This window comes from Papaver somniferum, chromosome 1, assembly GCF_003573695.1.
Source record: "Papaver somniferum cultivar HN1 chromosome 1, ASM357369v1, whole genome shotgun sequence".
Classification (NCBI taxonomy): Eukaryota; Viridiplantae; Streptophyta; class Magnoliopsida; order Ranunculales; family Papaveraceae; genus Papaver; species Papaver somniferum.
In genome coordinates, this window is record NC_039358.1 from 204,933,686 (window position 1) to 204,949,112 (window position 15,427).

General features: G+C 37.9%; 2 protein-coding genes and 1 non-coding gene across 3 annotated transcripts; all 3 read left to right on the forward strand.

The window, feature by feature from the left end:
• The first annotated feature begins 4,619 nt into the window (after positions 1-4,619).
• Positions 4,620-5,222, forward strand: LOC113358777. Its single transcript, XM_026602458.1, has one exon. The coding sequence runs from the start codon at positions 4,620-4,622 to the stop codon at positions 5,220-5,222; it is 603 nt and encodes a 200-aa protein (XP_026458243.1).
• Positions 5,223-9,343: 4,121 nt separating this feature from the next.
• Positions 9,344-13,776, forward strand: LOC113358791 (wall-associated receptor kinase 5-like). The gene is made up of 5 exons (XM_026602478.1): positions 9,344-9,553; positions 10,775-10,879; positions 11,364-12,261; positions 12,356-12,442; positions 12,575-13,776. The coding sequence occupies exons 1-5, from the start codon at positions 9,344-9,346 to the stop codon at positions 13,774-13,776; spliced, it is 2,502 nt and encodes an 833-aa protein (XP_026458263.1).
• On the forward strand, positions 10,238-10,311 carry TRNAE-UUC. The gene has a single exon. It is a non-coding gene; the product is annotated as a tRNA-Glu (tRNA).
• Positions 13,777-15,427: the final 1,651 nt, after the last annotated feature.

Here is a 15,427-nt window from a genome sequence, read left to right on the forward strand (position 1 = left end):
TTCACTGCTTGCCAGTAGCACGTTCTCAAACAATGTGGAGTTGGTACCCCAAGGTAAGCTGCGAATCATATATATAAAGCCTGAAGAGTTGGGGATCAACCCAACTAATATGATTAGTCATAAACATGAACTTGCAGTAAGAAATATTAGTACCCAGAGAGATAAAACTGAATTCAATCTTAATTAAAACATAATTCGAACCTTGAATATGAAGTAAATCAGGTTCGCAAATAATTAGTAAAGATTGTTTAATGAATTGAACAGTTTTTGTACTCCCTAAATCAGGTTCTAAGTCAGCGGAAGTAACTTTCACGACTGATATTGGTTCGAATTCAGCTAAGTCGGGCACACAAATATATGTTGGTTCAAATGCACTCTCTGAACAAGGCCTCAATGGAGTAATAATATCACGACTTATAGACCCATTATCATCTAAAACGGTTTCATTATCAATATCATCAAGAAGAAAAAATTCAGAACTTAATGGCTTATGGGTCAAGGTCGGAGCATCCTCGACTGATGGAACTAGTCGAGCCTCGGACAAAAATAGAGGTTCTAGTTTGGGTTTCCATTTATTAGTGTCTAACAGCGGTGTGGAGTCTAACAAATCGTTGACTTCACAAATAAAACTATCATCATCAAAATCATACCCAAAATGAGCTAAGCAAACCTCTAGTGGATCTTCCAAGTGGTCCTTGCCAAAGCTTTGCGAGTGTATCTTTTCGCCTGTAGCACTTCAAACTAAGGTATACCTGGAAAATATTCAAACAAACTGCGTAAAAAGAACTAAAAGAAATTATATACAAAAAAAATAAAAATAAATTATATACAAAAATTGATATAAATTAGAGTGTATTATGCAACCACTCCCCGGCAGCGGCGCCAAAAACTTGGTAGGCTCGAAAAACCCACAATAAAATACTGCAAGTGCACAGTGTCTAACTAGTAGAACAATGGCAATTACAGGTCGTTCCCACGAGGAGTGTGAAATACTCTACCAACTAATACCAAAAACTAAGTAATCGTAATATGATGTTTTTGAGAGTTTTCAGAAATTCAGACAAAATCAAATAATAAATAATAAAGACGTAAAAAAAATGAGAAAGGGTTGTTAGGGTTTTCGATTTCCACCAATTCAATCATATAAAACTCTACTAATCTCTATTTATCACTCAAGACAAATTTCGAAATCAATCTCATGTCCCGTAAGATGTTATATTAAATTCTAAAATAGTTTCTCCGCTGTAACTTCCTTCGCTTCGTATGTAGCGATCCTAAAGCATTACATATCTATCCTTGCATACCTCGTCTAGGGATTTAACCGAAGCACGAAATATCAATTCAAAAGCATAAATAATCTAGAAAATCACATGAACGATAAAACACCAAGCTATATGAAGAGAAATCACTAATCAATGAATCATTATTAGAAATATCATCGTAGAGTTTTTTTAAAACTAAATTGGCTTCTATCTAAACCCTAATATGGATTAGCTAGCCATGGATTTCTCCAACAACCGTAAATAAATTGAAATCAAAATTAGCTAAACTAAAAAGAAAATGACAATCAAAACTCTCAAACCCTAAAACGGCTCTGCAGCCGTTGATCCCCCTCTTCTTTTCGTTTTCTCTGGTTACGGCTCTCTGTCGATCCCCCTTTCTTGTCTGTTCAACTGATGTATATATACCCAACTTCCCGGTTGCGAACAGTCCAATTAAGACCCAACTTATAATTTTCCAGAGGCCCAACTTCACATACCCTTCGAACGTCCAGATTAGGGCTGTCAATCGGTAAAAATCCGTCGGATATTGGCAATACCGATAAGGTTAAGGTTAAGGGTTATCGGATATCCGGTATCCGATAATATCCGTCGGAATTTAAAAATTCAATATCGATAAGGTTAAGGATAAGGATAAGCTATCGGATATCGGATATTATTCCGTTAATTTTCGTTATCTACTCATGATACAAAAAACTTCCAATAATTTCCGTTAATATTCAATAATTTCCGATAATTTCCGTTAATATTCGATAATTTCCGATATTTACTTAGGAGAGACGTAATCAAATGGCTAAAGAGTAAACCTAAAGGGTATTAGGTATCGAAAATTTCCGAAAATTTTATGATATAGTTATACACTAACGGTATCGGATATTAACCTAACGGAAACTCCCTTAACCGGTACCGTTATGTTAATAAACGGATATCTGTTACGTTAAGGTTATCGGATATCGGATAGCCGTTATGTCGGATATTAACCTAACGGAATCCGGATGTTCGGAAACGGATACCGGATATCGAATATCCATTGACAGCCCTAGTCCAGATATTGCATACTCATGTTCGTCTAATGCCTGCCTTCCTTCCTGCCTGGTCGCCTAGTGCACTTCCTGCCTGGTCTCCTGGTGCACGCAATTCTCCCAATTTCAGAACACAGCAAACCATTTTTGATCCAAGCTCTCCATACAACCACCAGTAGTACCTTCTTTGAACCGAGATACATCTGTGAACGGCAGCAACACTCATATCAGCACCTTCATTTCTCTCGGTTGGGATGAACACCACCAGTTGCAGTCCATCTACAACACTTCCCTTCCAATCCATTACATACAAGAAAAATCATATCTTCACCCCATAGCACCCACCGTTGACGCTAAAGAAAAACAAGCACTGGTTTACAAGGACGGACTGTACACAGCCACCATTTAATCAAGATCATCTCAATAATCGTAACAGCCTCCAAGAACCCCACTTAATTTGGACAGAAGCGCTTCAATGATACAATTGCAGCTGTTGATTAACGGCAGTGACAAACTCAGTTCACCCTGCTCCATTCCAGCTCCCAAATCGCTCTTGAAACTCACTCATCCACCATGGTAGATTCTCTTGTATGAGAAATGAAGATGTTCGAATTCTTTACAATACATCGATCATAAGGTGGGCATGTCCCTCTTTTGCCTTTTCAAGTGCCTTAACCACTAGTGGCTCACGTGATTGGCAAAGAATACCTTCATTTGCTTTGTTATATTCCCTGGCCATGCGATGTTTGTGTGGTGCACCAACTTAAATGGTTAACTGGGAAGCCCACACAATCCATTAAGTTTTGTGTCTTCTTGGCACTGTGAATTGCAACATTGATGCTTTTGTTGCAAACGCCATTATAACTCCCAGTTTTAGCTAATTATTTTTCCGGTAGTCGGATTTACTTGCACTTTCTACAAAAGCACTAAAATAATATCATTAGCCAAATATCGAGTCATAACTAATATAAATATGGATATAAAATGTAGCATTTACGTGCTTATCACTGGTTTATAAATATGGATATAAAATGTAGCATTTACATGTTTGATCATCATTATCCTTTGCCCTAACTGATTACGGAAAATGGGTCATTCGTCCAAATATTTTTAAATCACGGTTCAAATGGACGAGTAAAAAATAGTTTGGGTGAAATGGCCAAAAAAGAAAAATTAGTAAGGATGAAACTGGTTTCATCCTAACTTAAATTTACCTGTGTAATTTAAAAATAAGAAAAAATATTTGAAAATGGGCACGATGAAACTGGTTACTTCCTGCCTATTTTTACATTTTTGTCCATTTATACAGTATTAAAATCTAACTGTCCATTTCATCAAGGAATTGTTGATTTTGATCTTTTTAACCAATTTTGTGAACTGATTACTGATCTCTCTAGGTAACTTCTCGTCCTCACTGGATCATTTGAACGTTTTGTAAAATTTGTTTTCCCTCTTTTTTAGTTTAATTTGTAGAAATTTAAATCTGTTAATTGAAGTACCTATTGTCTAGAGTGAGATTCTAAGATATAGATGGTGGTTTTAAGTTAATAATTAGTCTAAACCGATCAAAAAAAAAAAAAAAAAAGTCAGCTGGATCTCGATCTCTGTACTTAAAGTTTTCTGGTATCGTTTTTGTAACGTCTGAATACGTTAGGCTTATCCTGAATTGGCTTCGTGTATATATACGAGGAAACTCGTGTGTTTTTTTATCTCCAAATTTACCTTTACTAGTTACTCGTTTGGTTTTGGTATCATATGGATTGTGAATTGCATTTCTCCAAATTTACCTTTTGTAGTGCACGTGGTTAAGATCACTCAACCGAGAAACTAAGAATTTATTTCGGAAGAGATGGAAGCGACAGCAACACTGCCGAGATTTTGCATCATCCTATCAAATTATAACCATCGATACTTGCAACTCCACGCTACTTCGGACGTACCATATTAGACGTACTACTTCGAGTGTGCGGCTACAACACACAAACTCAACACATGAAGCTACGTTCAAGCCCACATAAAGCCAAGTCCAAATTCGTTCATGTATACCAGCTTTATTTTATTGTAAAGTCCTAGTCTTGTGCTATAACTTAGTCATGTAAATTCCCTAGACTTATGTTGCAGTCTTACCTGTAAACTCGTACAAGTTGTTGATTACTTCTTATGTAACATGTATAAATAGCAGATGGAATATATCTATGTCTACACAATTGTGAGACAATTAAACACCTAAACCTAGATTCTTTGATGGTATCATCTTGATCCATCCTAGGACCTATATCTAAACTCTTCCGCAATCCTCACAATTATGATTCCAACCATGGTTGAATCTGTGAATCAATCACCTCCTTCAAGCCCTAGGAACCTCAACACAGAAAACCAACTGATTGCTCCTTCAGGAAATTTTCGACCTTTAGATCCCTACGTTATACACCCCAGTGATAACCCAGCCACTAATCTGTTTTCTCCATTGTTGCAGGGAGATAATTATGGATCATGGGTTCGAGGGATAACTAAAGCTCTCAACGCAAAAGGAAAGCTCGGCTTCGTGGATGGCTCTCTTCCTCCACCAACAGATGAACTACAATACCAATGCTGGAAACGCTACGACGATCTAGTTGGTAGATGGCTTCTGAATTCCTGCCAACCAGACATAAGGGCTAGTTGTTTATACGCACCTTCATCTCATGTGATCTGGAAAGATCTCCAGGTCAGATTTTGCATCTCTAATGCACCTATCTTATTTCGGCTGAAATCTGCTATCGCTGCTATAAGACAAGAGTCAATGTCTGTCTCTTTGTATTACACAAAAATAAAAACCCTTTGGGACCAATATGACTCTCTAGTGGCTGCCACCGAAGTATGTATCTGTGGTGCAGGGAAATCTCTTCTTGAGCGTCTTGAACGTGACAGAGCCCTGTAGTTTCTCCAGGGCTTACATGATCGGTTTTCTAACCTTTGAAGTCATATCCTGTTGATGGATCCTTTTACCACTGCTCTACGCATCTTCAACATGGTGCAGCAGGAGGAAGAACAACAACAAATTACTGTCAGTCCTCTACCTGCCATTGAATCTGCTGCTCTTAACGTCAATCGTCAGCATCCACACTCTGCACGCCCATCTCCAAGCTAACACAAGCGTCCTCGACCACACTGCGATTATTGTAATCTCCATGGCCACGTTCGTGACAACTGCTACCATCTGCGTGGTTTTCCAGCATCGTCTTCTACAACTGTTGTTGCAGCCAACACCACAGTTGTCTCTCAGGATTCACATCCTATGCAACCTGCTGCCATGCCTGCATTCTCAACTGAGCAATATGCTCGTTTACTTGCTCTTATCAATCCTCCGGGAGAAGATACCTCTGTGGAACCGCGTGTGAACTTCGCTGGTAAGATTTTTAACATTTCTTTTTCTGAACCTTGGTTTGTTGATAGTGGTGCCACTCACCACATATGCAACTCTTTATCATACTTTGCTTCTTATACTCCTGTCAATACTCTCATACAAATGCAATTACTTGATGTCACATTATCTACAGTCAAACACATTGGTGAAGTTGTATTTTCCCCAACTTTGAAACTATCCAATGTTCATCACATCCCTGATTTTAAATTTAATCTCCTCTCTGTGAGTCAATTGACTCGTTCTTTAAATTATGTCGTCATTCTTACACACAATTCTTTTGCTTTTCAGGACCTGCTCACGAACAAAGTGATTGGTCAGGGTGATCTCAGTGGAGGCCTTTATCAACTCCAAGTCTCTGCATCTCCAACAACATCGCATAAAGTTCTTTTCAATAAGAGGCCATTCGACATTTGGCACTGTCGTCTTGGGCACCCTAGCTTAGAACGATTTAGATTTTTATGTAGTTCACATGATTACATTCAGTATAATTTTTCAGTTCCTTGCAATGTATGCCCGATGGAAAAACAAACTCGTTTATCTTTTAATAAAAATCCTATTTCCTCTCATCGTTGTTTTGAACTTGTTCATTGTGACATATGGGGACATTTTTCTACCCCTTCTATGACTGGTACAAAGTATTTTCTCACAATTATAGATGATTTTTCCATATGTACTTGGGTCTATCTTATGCATACTAAGGGAGAAACTTTCAAATCAAAAAAATTTCTCGTCACGTTATTACTCAGTATTCTCATAAACTAACTACTATCTCAACTGGTACTGCTTTACCTTTCTTGCCAGTTCTACAACGTTTTCAATCATACAATGGATCTGAATTTTTATCTAATGAATTCCAGACTTGGCTCAATGATAATGGGATTCATCATCAGCGAAGCTGTGTCCATACTCCACAGCAAAACGGTATCGTCGAACGAAAACATCGACATTTGCTAATTGTTGCCAGAGCACTTCGTTTTCTCTGCACATAGCATACTGGGGTGAATTTTTTCTAACGGCAGCCTATCTTATCAACAAGATGCCTACTCCAGTTCTTTCCAAACGATCACCTCATGAAGTTCTCCTAGGTACACCACCTAATTATCTTCGTGTTTTTGGTCGTTTATGTTATCTTCGTGTATTCCTTGGATATCCATATAATCATAAAGGCTTTATCGTATTAGATCTTGATACCAAATCTACATAAGTCTCTCGTGATGTTGTTTTTCATGAAAATGTTTTTCCGTTTAAGGATTCCAAAGTTTCTACTACTGATTGTTTAAAACCTGCGGATCAAGAAGAATATTTTTTTGATGACATTAATCGTTCTTTTTCCCAGTTGTCGGCAGCTCAACCACTGCCTCATCCTAGTCTGGAACATCTTCCATTTCTGGATTCTCCTTTACATGTAAGTGACTCTTCACCTTCCACTTCTTTGTCTCATTCATCTGATGTTGTTGACTTATCACCTTCTAGTAATGACGATCAGCCTCATACATCTCCGATTATTTCTAGTACTGATTCTTTATTAATACCTACTGTAGACGCATCTTCAGATCCATTACGTAGGTCCACTAGAGAACACCGTCGTCCTAACTATCTAAAGGACTACATATGTTCTGTTAAACAAAGCACATCTCAGTCTGCATATCCCATTACAAACTATATTGCTTTTGATCAGTTTACTTCGCATCGTGCCTTCCTTTCTTCTGTTATTTCTAATGATGAACCACACACATTTACGGAGGCTATGAAGAATTCAAAATGGCGTGATGCCATATTAAAAGAGCATAATGCTCTTCATGAAAATGATACTTTCACTATTACTACTCTTCCACCTGGAAAATCTCACATTGGCTGCAAATGGGTATTTAAAATTAAATATCGTCCTGATGGTACAATTAAACGTTACAAAGCACGTCTTGTTGTCAAAGGTTACACACAACAAAAAGATATCGATTTTCACGACACTTTTGCTCCTGTTGCTAAATTAGTTATTGTTCGTGTTTTACTATCAATGGCTTCCATTAATAATTGACCTGTTCATCAACTTGATGTTAATAATGCCTTTCTACAAGGCGATCTCAATGAGGACATTTACATGAAACTTCCTCCAGGATTCCAGAAAAAGGGGGATAATCGTGTTTACAAACTCAATAAGTCTTTATATGGACTAAAGCAAGCTTCTCGCCAATGGTTTGCTAAGTTTTCTGCAGCTCTTCTTAATGCTGGCTTCATTCAATCTCGGGCTGATTATTCTCTATTTACTTGTCATTCTGGTGACGTTTCTATTTATGTTTTAGTTTATGTTGATGATATTATTATCACATGAAATAGCAATTATGCTATTCAGGACCTCAAACATAAACTTGAATCTCAATTTTCTCTGAAGAACCTTGGTCGTTTACAATATTTCTTGGGTATTGAAGTTTCTCGATCTCCCAAAGGTATTTTTCTTTGTCAACGCAAATATATTCTAGACATTGTTAATGATTCTGGTCTTTTAGGTGCTAAGATTTCTCCATCTCTGATGGAACAATACCTTAAACTTTTTTCGTCTTCTGGTAAGCCTCTACCTGATCCTAGTGTTTATCGTCGTCTCATCGGTAGACTTCTTTATCTTCAAGTGACTCGTCCTGACATCACTTTCTCTGTTAACTATTGAAGTCAATTTATCCAACAACCATGTTCTGATCATTTGGATGCTGCACATCGTGTAGTCCGTTACCTTAAAGGTACCGTTAGTCACAGAATTTTTCTATCTGCATCAAGTTCTTTGTCTCTCTCCGGCTATACTGACTCTGATTGGGCTGGTTGTCCAACAACTCGCCGATCAACAACAGGTTATTTTACCATGCTAGGAGATAGTCCTATCTCTTGGAAGTCTAAGAAACAGCCGACAATTTTCCTTTCTTCTTCCGAGGATGAATATCGAGCTCTTGCGAGGCTTACTTCTGAACTACAATGGTTACATTATTTATTCAGTGATCTTCGTATCTCTATACCAAAACCTATTCCAACTTATTGCGATAATCAAGCTGCTATTCACATTTCTGAGAATCCGTTTTTTCATGAAAGAACTAAACATATTGAAATCGAATGTTACTTTGTACGTGAAAAACTGTTGTCTGGCCTCATCAAACCTACTCATCTGCCATCTGCATTACAATTAGCTGATTTATTCACAAAACCACTGGGAGTGGATCATTTTCGACGCCTAACTAGCAAGTTGGGTCTTCGTCCTGATTCTCCTCAGGCTCCAACTTGAGGGGGTATTAGACGTACTACTTGGAGTGTGCGGCTACAACACACAAACTCAGCACATGAAGCTACGTTCAAGTCCACATAAAGCCAAGTCCAAGTTCGTTCCTGTATACCAGCTGTATTTTGTTGTAAAGTCCTAGTCTTGTGCTATAACTTAGTCATGTAAATTCCCTAGTCTTGTGTTGCAGTCTTACCTGTAAACTTGTACAAGTTGTTGATTACTTCTTATGTAACATGTATAAATAGCAGATGGAATATATCTATGTCTACACAATTGTGAGACAATTAAACACCTAAACCTAGATTCTTTGATACCAAATATTGCTCTCCAATTTGGTGGAGCTAACAAACTCGATCTTTACGCGAGATTTGAGATGGTGCCGGCAACCACAGGGAGTGGACTATACAATATCAGAAGCATGCACAATAATAAGTACTTGTCGCATCTTGCGGATGACCATATCTGGATCACCGCCATAGCTGTTGTACCAGATGAGGATCAAAACAGCAAGACGTGCACTCTCTTCAAGCCTGTTTTGGTTTTGCAAAAAAAGAAGAAGAAGAAGCCTGTTTTGGTTAATCCTGTCAGTGACGACAAGAGCATCAGATTACGCCATGTCAAAACCGGGAACTATGCTTGCCTATGGAGGATTTGGTGTGCATAGTTGCTTATGTTGCAGGGTTAGTGCCCAACAGAGAAATGGTAAGATTTGATCCAAATGTTTGGGGTTTGTTTATCAAGTCAGGAACTTCTTATGCAGCCCGAAGGGCAACTGTGTTTGATATGCCGATCCTCCCATGCAATACATTTTAATGGTTCTTTAAATGTCTGGCGGTCGAGGCCACCATTTGAGAGAATCCTCAAACATTCTCATTTCTATTTTGCTAGATAAAATAAAAGCTTTCCCAAGCTAGATGAGGTCTCTCTAATCTTTTCTGGGTGTTTAATATAATTATGTATGCTTTGCTTTCCTTGTGATAATGTATGTTGCTTTAGCTTTCTACGTAAATTAGACGTACGATGAGGTCACATGTGCCTTCGACGGTATGGTTCGAAACTGAATAAAATCAAAAACTGAAAAATCATCAAAGATGAATGCAGCGGAAGAACGCCTCCTGGGACCTGCTTCACCTGACCCAACATAAGACTAATTCATGCTGCGTATATGACATTTACCTACCGGACTTTTCATCTGAAAAAATCACACCTGCCAAAGGTTAGGTAACTGAAACATACTTATTAGGATGAAAACAGAGTCCAACAACAATCCATTGTAGTCCAGCCCGGTTAGGATACCTGGCTTTCACCCAGGCGACCCGGGTTCAAATCCCGGCAATGGAAACTTTTTTTTTCATTTTCATTTTTCATTTTTTTTTTCCATAAAACTGCAATGGAATTTTTTTTTTCATTTTCATTTTTTTTTTCCATAAAACTGCAATGGAACTTTTTTTTCTTTAATTTTCATAAATTTCCACGTGAATATCCCCGGCTTCTGGTAGATCCTCTCAGAGATGAAAGATATAAAGAGATGGATTGAGATGGTTAAGCTCATTCAACTATCTTCACAAAAGTGATCAAGAATCTCATTCACCTTTATTGCGTTCCCATATTTATAACCAAGTCCTAACGATGGACCAAGTTCAATCTGACCCACTACAATTTGGCTCGAAATACGTCTAGGTTCATTCATCAACTTGTTCGGAGTAACTTTTAACATCGGATCTTTTTTTTTTTATCACAATACAACATCAAGTAAGTAGTAGGTTTCCTTGAACTATATAAATAAATGTGTGAAAAATATCAGTTGGACTTCACTCATGCAATCATCGCTCTTAGTTCTGGTGTACTGTTCAGAATGCAGCAGCTTGGTTGTAGTTTGGCGTCACCTAGAGTTCCTCTTGCCGCTTCAGTAACTATCTATGTTTTTTCTCAGCACTTTTGCTTATTTGAAAAGTTTATGCTACTGAAGGGTTTGGAGGAACTCCGGGTGTCACTCAAATACTAACACACGTCCTTACGATCATGCCACAGGACAATGTCCTGTTAAAGTTTAAGAGTGTTGCATGTTGGAAACTTAAGAGTACTTCCGATGCACAAGTATTGTCCTCTGCCGCCCTAAACAATTAATATAGCCCATTTGGTTTTGGTTTTGACCAAGCAAGCACTCACTATTAGTCACGTCTATTAGTTGGCTCCGTATCCCTGTCAACTCTTAACTGTCCAGAGAATAATTCAAAGTGTATGAGTTCATGACTACTCCTCCACCTACTAGTTCTTGAACATGTCTTGTCTTCAATCGTTAAAATTCTGATTAACATTCTAAAGAGATCCCCATATCTCTTATCAGTTATCATCAATCTATAATGTTTCTGCAAATTTTTCTGTTCTTACAGTTTTCATGGCTAACCTTGGCAACATCATCATCCGCTTCAATTGTGCAGGCGAAACCAGGTTGCCAAGAAAAATGCGGTGATGTTACAATTCCATATCCATTTGGTATAGGTCCATCTGAGAATGGTTGTTCTCGTGCTGGAGCTGGATATCTTGCTTACAATATTACCTGCGACACCACTTATCCAACTCCTAAACCCTTCATAAGAGCCGGTCAGAACCTAACCTCAGGCGTTTATAACATGATTGAAGTTATCAGCATATCAGAAAAGGAAGTCCGCGTTAAGAGCAAGCCAGCTATAATGTGTTCCGACTCTGAAACCGGTGAGGTTATTTTAAGCGAATCTCCAGATTGGATGAACTTCAATAAAACCCCATACACAGTTTCATATACAAAGAACAGTTTTTTCGGGGTCGGTTGCCATTCTTTGGGGTACCTTTTGGAGTCACCTTTGATGATCAACACAACTTGTCCTACAGTTTGTACCCCTACGGAAAATTTGAAAGATGGATCTTGTAATGGAACTGGGTGTTGTCAAACAACAGTACACAATGTATTAAGGAGATTTTTGAACGTAATTGATTCATCGCGTTCCAAGAATGTGGGTACGCTTACTTTTAATCCCTGTAGTTATTCATTTATAGGCGAATCTGATAAATACACGTTCAGTGTATCGGATTTGACCGTTGCGAATTTTAAAAAGAAGGCGAAAGATATACCGATTGTGCTTGATTGGGCAATTGGGAACAAGGCATGTGATAAAATTACACCGAGGGAGTTAGCCAGTTATGCATGCCAGGGAAATAGTACTTGTAGCAATTCTGACAAAGTTCCTGGGTATCACTGCATTTGCAACCCAGGTTTTGAGGGGAATCCTTATTTGATCCCGGGATGCCAAGGTATGGATTAATAATTAAATTTAAGTTTAAAAAGTCAGATTGATCTTTACATTATTGGATTTGTTAAGTAGTTAGAATCGCGTTTGTGATGCAGCATCCTTGGTCGTTAATGAAGGCGGGACTGGTTCTACGAACAATGTACCGCTCAAAAAGACATTTCCAACACTAAAAGCCGCTCTTGGTATGCTCCCATTCTCCTGTTTACAACTCTAAGTATGTAAATAGTAGGATACTAGTGAAAAATATAGAGTCCTTGTATGCATGATCTAAGTATTTTCCTGGAAATCGACATAATATTGATGTACTCATGCAGGTGTTGCATTGATATTGCTAATATGTTTAATAGCTGGGAGTATTTGGTTATATTTAAGAAGAAGGGAAAGCAAATCAACTAAACTTAAACGGAAGTTCTTTCATATGAACGGCGGTCTGTTGTTAAAACAGAAGATTTTATCGAATGAAGGTGGTATAGAAGGACCAAAGATATTTACTGCAGAAGAGTTAGAACTGGCAACTCAAAATTATGACGACAAACTAATTCTCGGTCGTGGAGGTTTTGGGATTGTTTATAAAGGAACCTTGTCAGACAAGCGTGTTGTCGCCATCAAAGTGTCAAAAGTAATAGATGCTAGCCAAATCAAGCAATTCATAAATGAGATTGCTATTTTAACTCAGGTTATCCATCGAAACTTGGTGAAGGTCTTGGGTTGTTGTTTGGAAACTGAGGTCCCTTTGCTTGTTTATGAATATGTGTCAAATGGCACCCTTGCCCAACATATCCATAATAACAAGGCAGATGAGATGGCTCCAACATCCTACATTTCCTGGAAAAATCGTTTGAGGATTGCAGCTGAAGCAGCTGGCGGACTTGCGTATTTACATTCGGGAGCTCCTATACCTATCATACATAGAGATGTCAAATCCTGCAATATACTATTGAACGAAAATTACACCGCAAAAATATCCGATTTTGGAGTATCAAGATTGAACCCTTCGGATCAAACTCAAATAGATACAATGGTTCAAGGAACTTTAGGGTATCTTGATCCAGAATACTTCCAATCCAGTCAACTTACAGAAAAAAGTGATGTATACAGTTTCGGTGTAGTTCTTGTCGAGCTGTTAACTGGAGAAAGGCCCCTTTCTTATGAGAGACCCGATGTACATCGCAATCTTTCTTCATATTTTATTTACAAAATGGAAAAAAGCCACGTGTTTAGAGTTATTGATCCGCACGTAGTGACTACTGGGAAATGGGAGCACGTCATGGCCGTTGCAGAATTAGCAAGGAGATGTCTTAACATGAATGGTGTGGACAGACCTACAATGAAGCAGGTTGCAGTGGAGCTAGAAAATTTGAGTAAATTAGACATGGATACAAAGATGAGTGGCACCAGTGCATCACCAGAGCTGACAAATCTCTATTCTATACCAACAAGCTCTTATACCTCAGGTGACTCGGCTCTATATAGCACAGACAGAGATGTGATCACGTCGAAGGAAATGCTGCGGTAAGTGTATAATCTCCCAAGTTGGTATACTCTTTTCATATTTCAAGGTAAGTGCTCAACCCATGCCAATACATCTAGTTGCATATATGCATGGTAGATTGTTAAACCGTGTATTTATTTATTTTTTTGACAGAATTGTATAATGAACAATGTACACCATTCATTTGTATTTGAAAAAATCAAACAACAGATAATATTTCATTTCTTCTTTTCCCCTTCCTATTGGGCACAGATTTAGGTTCAATTCTTGAAGGCTTTGCAATCCTAGAACCACAATTCTGAGGTTATGCCCTGAAAATCATTGTTTATATATACTTCATTCATAAGCATTTGTCCTGCAAGCGCTACTATTAAAGCTTCATTTCCTAGATTGCAGCCCTAGAGGTAAAATCACCAAACGATCCATCCTAACAAAGAGTTTAAACATACAAAGAGTTGATTTTAGGACCAAGTAAATTCTGTTTATTCAATAAAAGATAGAAAATAGAAATCTGTCAACATTCAAAGTGCTTATGTGCACTCTCTCTGAATGAGGTAAATCTTAAAGTACTTGTAGGACTGCTTTCGTTTCTCCCAGTAAAAATGCTTTCTTTTCAACCCCTAAGTACTTGTAGGACTGCTTTCGTTTATCCCAGTTTAGGTTCTCATCATTCAAGATACTGAGATAAACAAAGAAGAGATTTTTACGCGAACGTCGCAGAAAACACGCCATTTGACTCTCAATATCATAGGAAAATATTTTCTTGAAAAAGGTGTAGGAGTGGAATATCGCACATATCAATAAGTATGCGAAATAAGGATTATTTGATGTACGCGAAGACTTTCGCACATGGCAAGATTGAAGTGACGTATTGGATGATGTCAGCAAGATCACGAGTAAAGTGTGATGTTCTATGCGAGGTATAGTTTGTGCGAGAGTGAGTGATTGTAAATGAGCGAATGTATCGCACAGTGATCCCGAAAATAGTGGATCTCTTAGCTGTCATCCACTATGAGGAATCACTATATAAAGGAAAGAAGTCATCATGAAAAAAAGAGATCTTCTAGTGAGTGTTAGACAAGAAACTAGGAGAGAGAAAGTTTATTTGGAGAGTAAGTAAAGTCATTGTAAGATCATTGTAAAATCAATATATCCAATTATAATCTTTGAAAGTTAAAAAAGAGTCATTATGATTACTTGAGTTGTGGTCTAGATATATTGGGGTGTGGTTGTAGGTTTTCCTGCAACTACAAAAGGTTCTTACACTTGAGGAATTTAAGGAAATGACTATTTATCAAAAGATTATGCATTGTTTTTTCATAGTAATTATAATAGACCTTACATACCTAATTTATATTGCCAGAGAATGTATATATCAGAATTTTCAGTTGAGTTCTTCACCATGCTGAAGGGTCTGAACAGGCAGTAAAGTCTCGCAGAAAGGTGTAATTCGATATCTTGCAACATAAGAATCAGTAAGACCCAACAAAGACTCAAACCGGTTTGTGTAGTATTTCTTCTCTTTCTTATCGTAAAATTGAAGATATTCACGTTGTTTCTGCATAAATTTAATGACTACCACATCCGTGCCTGCAATGGATTTAAAATCTAAATCGTGTAATTCATCCCATCCACAAGGTATTTGGATAGTTTCTTTAATCCAACTACCACCTGC

Excerpts from the sequence above, each read along its gene's own strand:
- LOC113358791 (XM_026602478.1), top strand. The coding sequence starts at position 9,344 with ATGGTGCCGGCAACCACAGGGAGTGGACTATACAATATCAGAAGCATG. Across the intron at positions 9,554-10,774 it reads AGCCTGTTTTGGTTAATCCT|TTGGACTTCACTCATGCAAT; the intron begins GTCAGTGACGAC and ends GAAAAATATCAG. Across the intron at positions 10,880-11,363 it reads GAGTTCCTCTTGCCGCTTCA|TTTTCATGGCTAACCTTGGC; the intron begins GTAACTATCTAT and ends CTGTTCTTACAG.
- LOC113358777 (XM_026602458.1), top strand. The coding sequence starts at position 4,620 with ATGGTTGAATCTGTGAATCAATCACCTCCTTCAAGCCCTAGGAACCTC.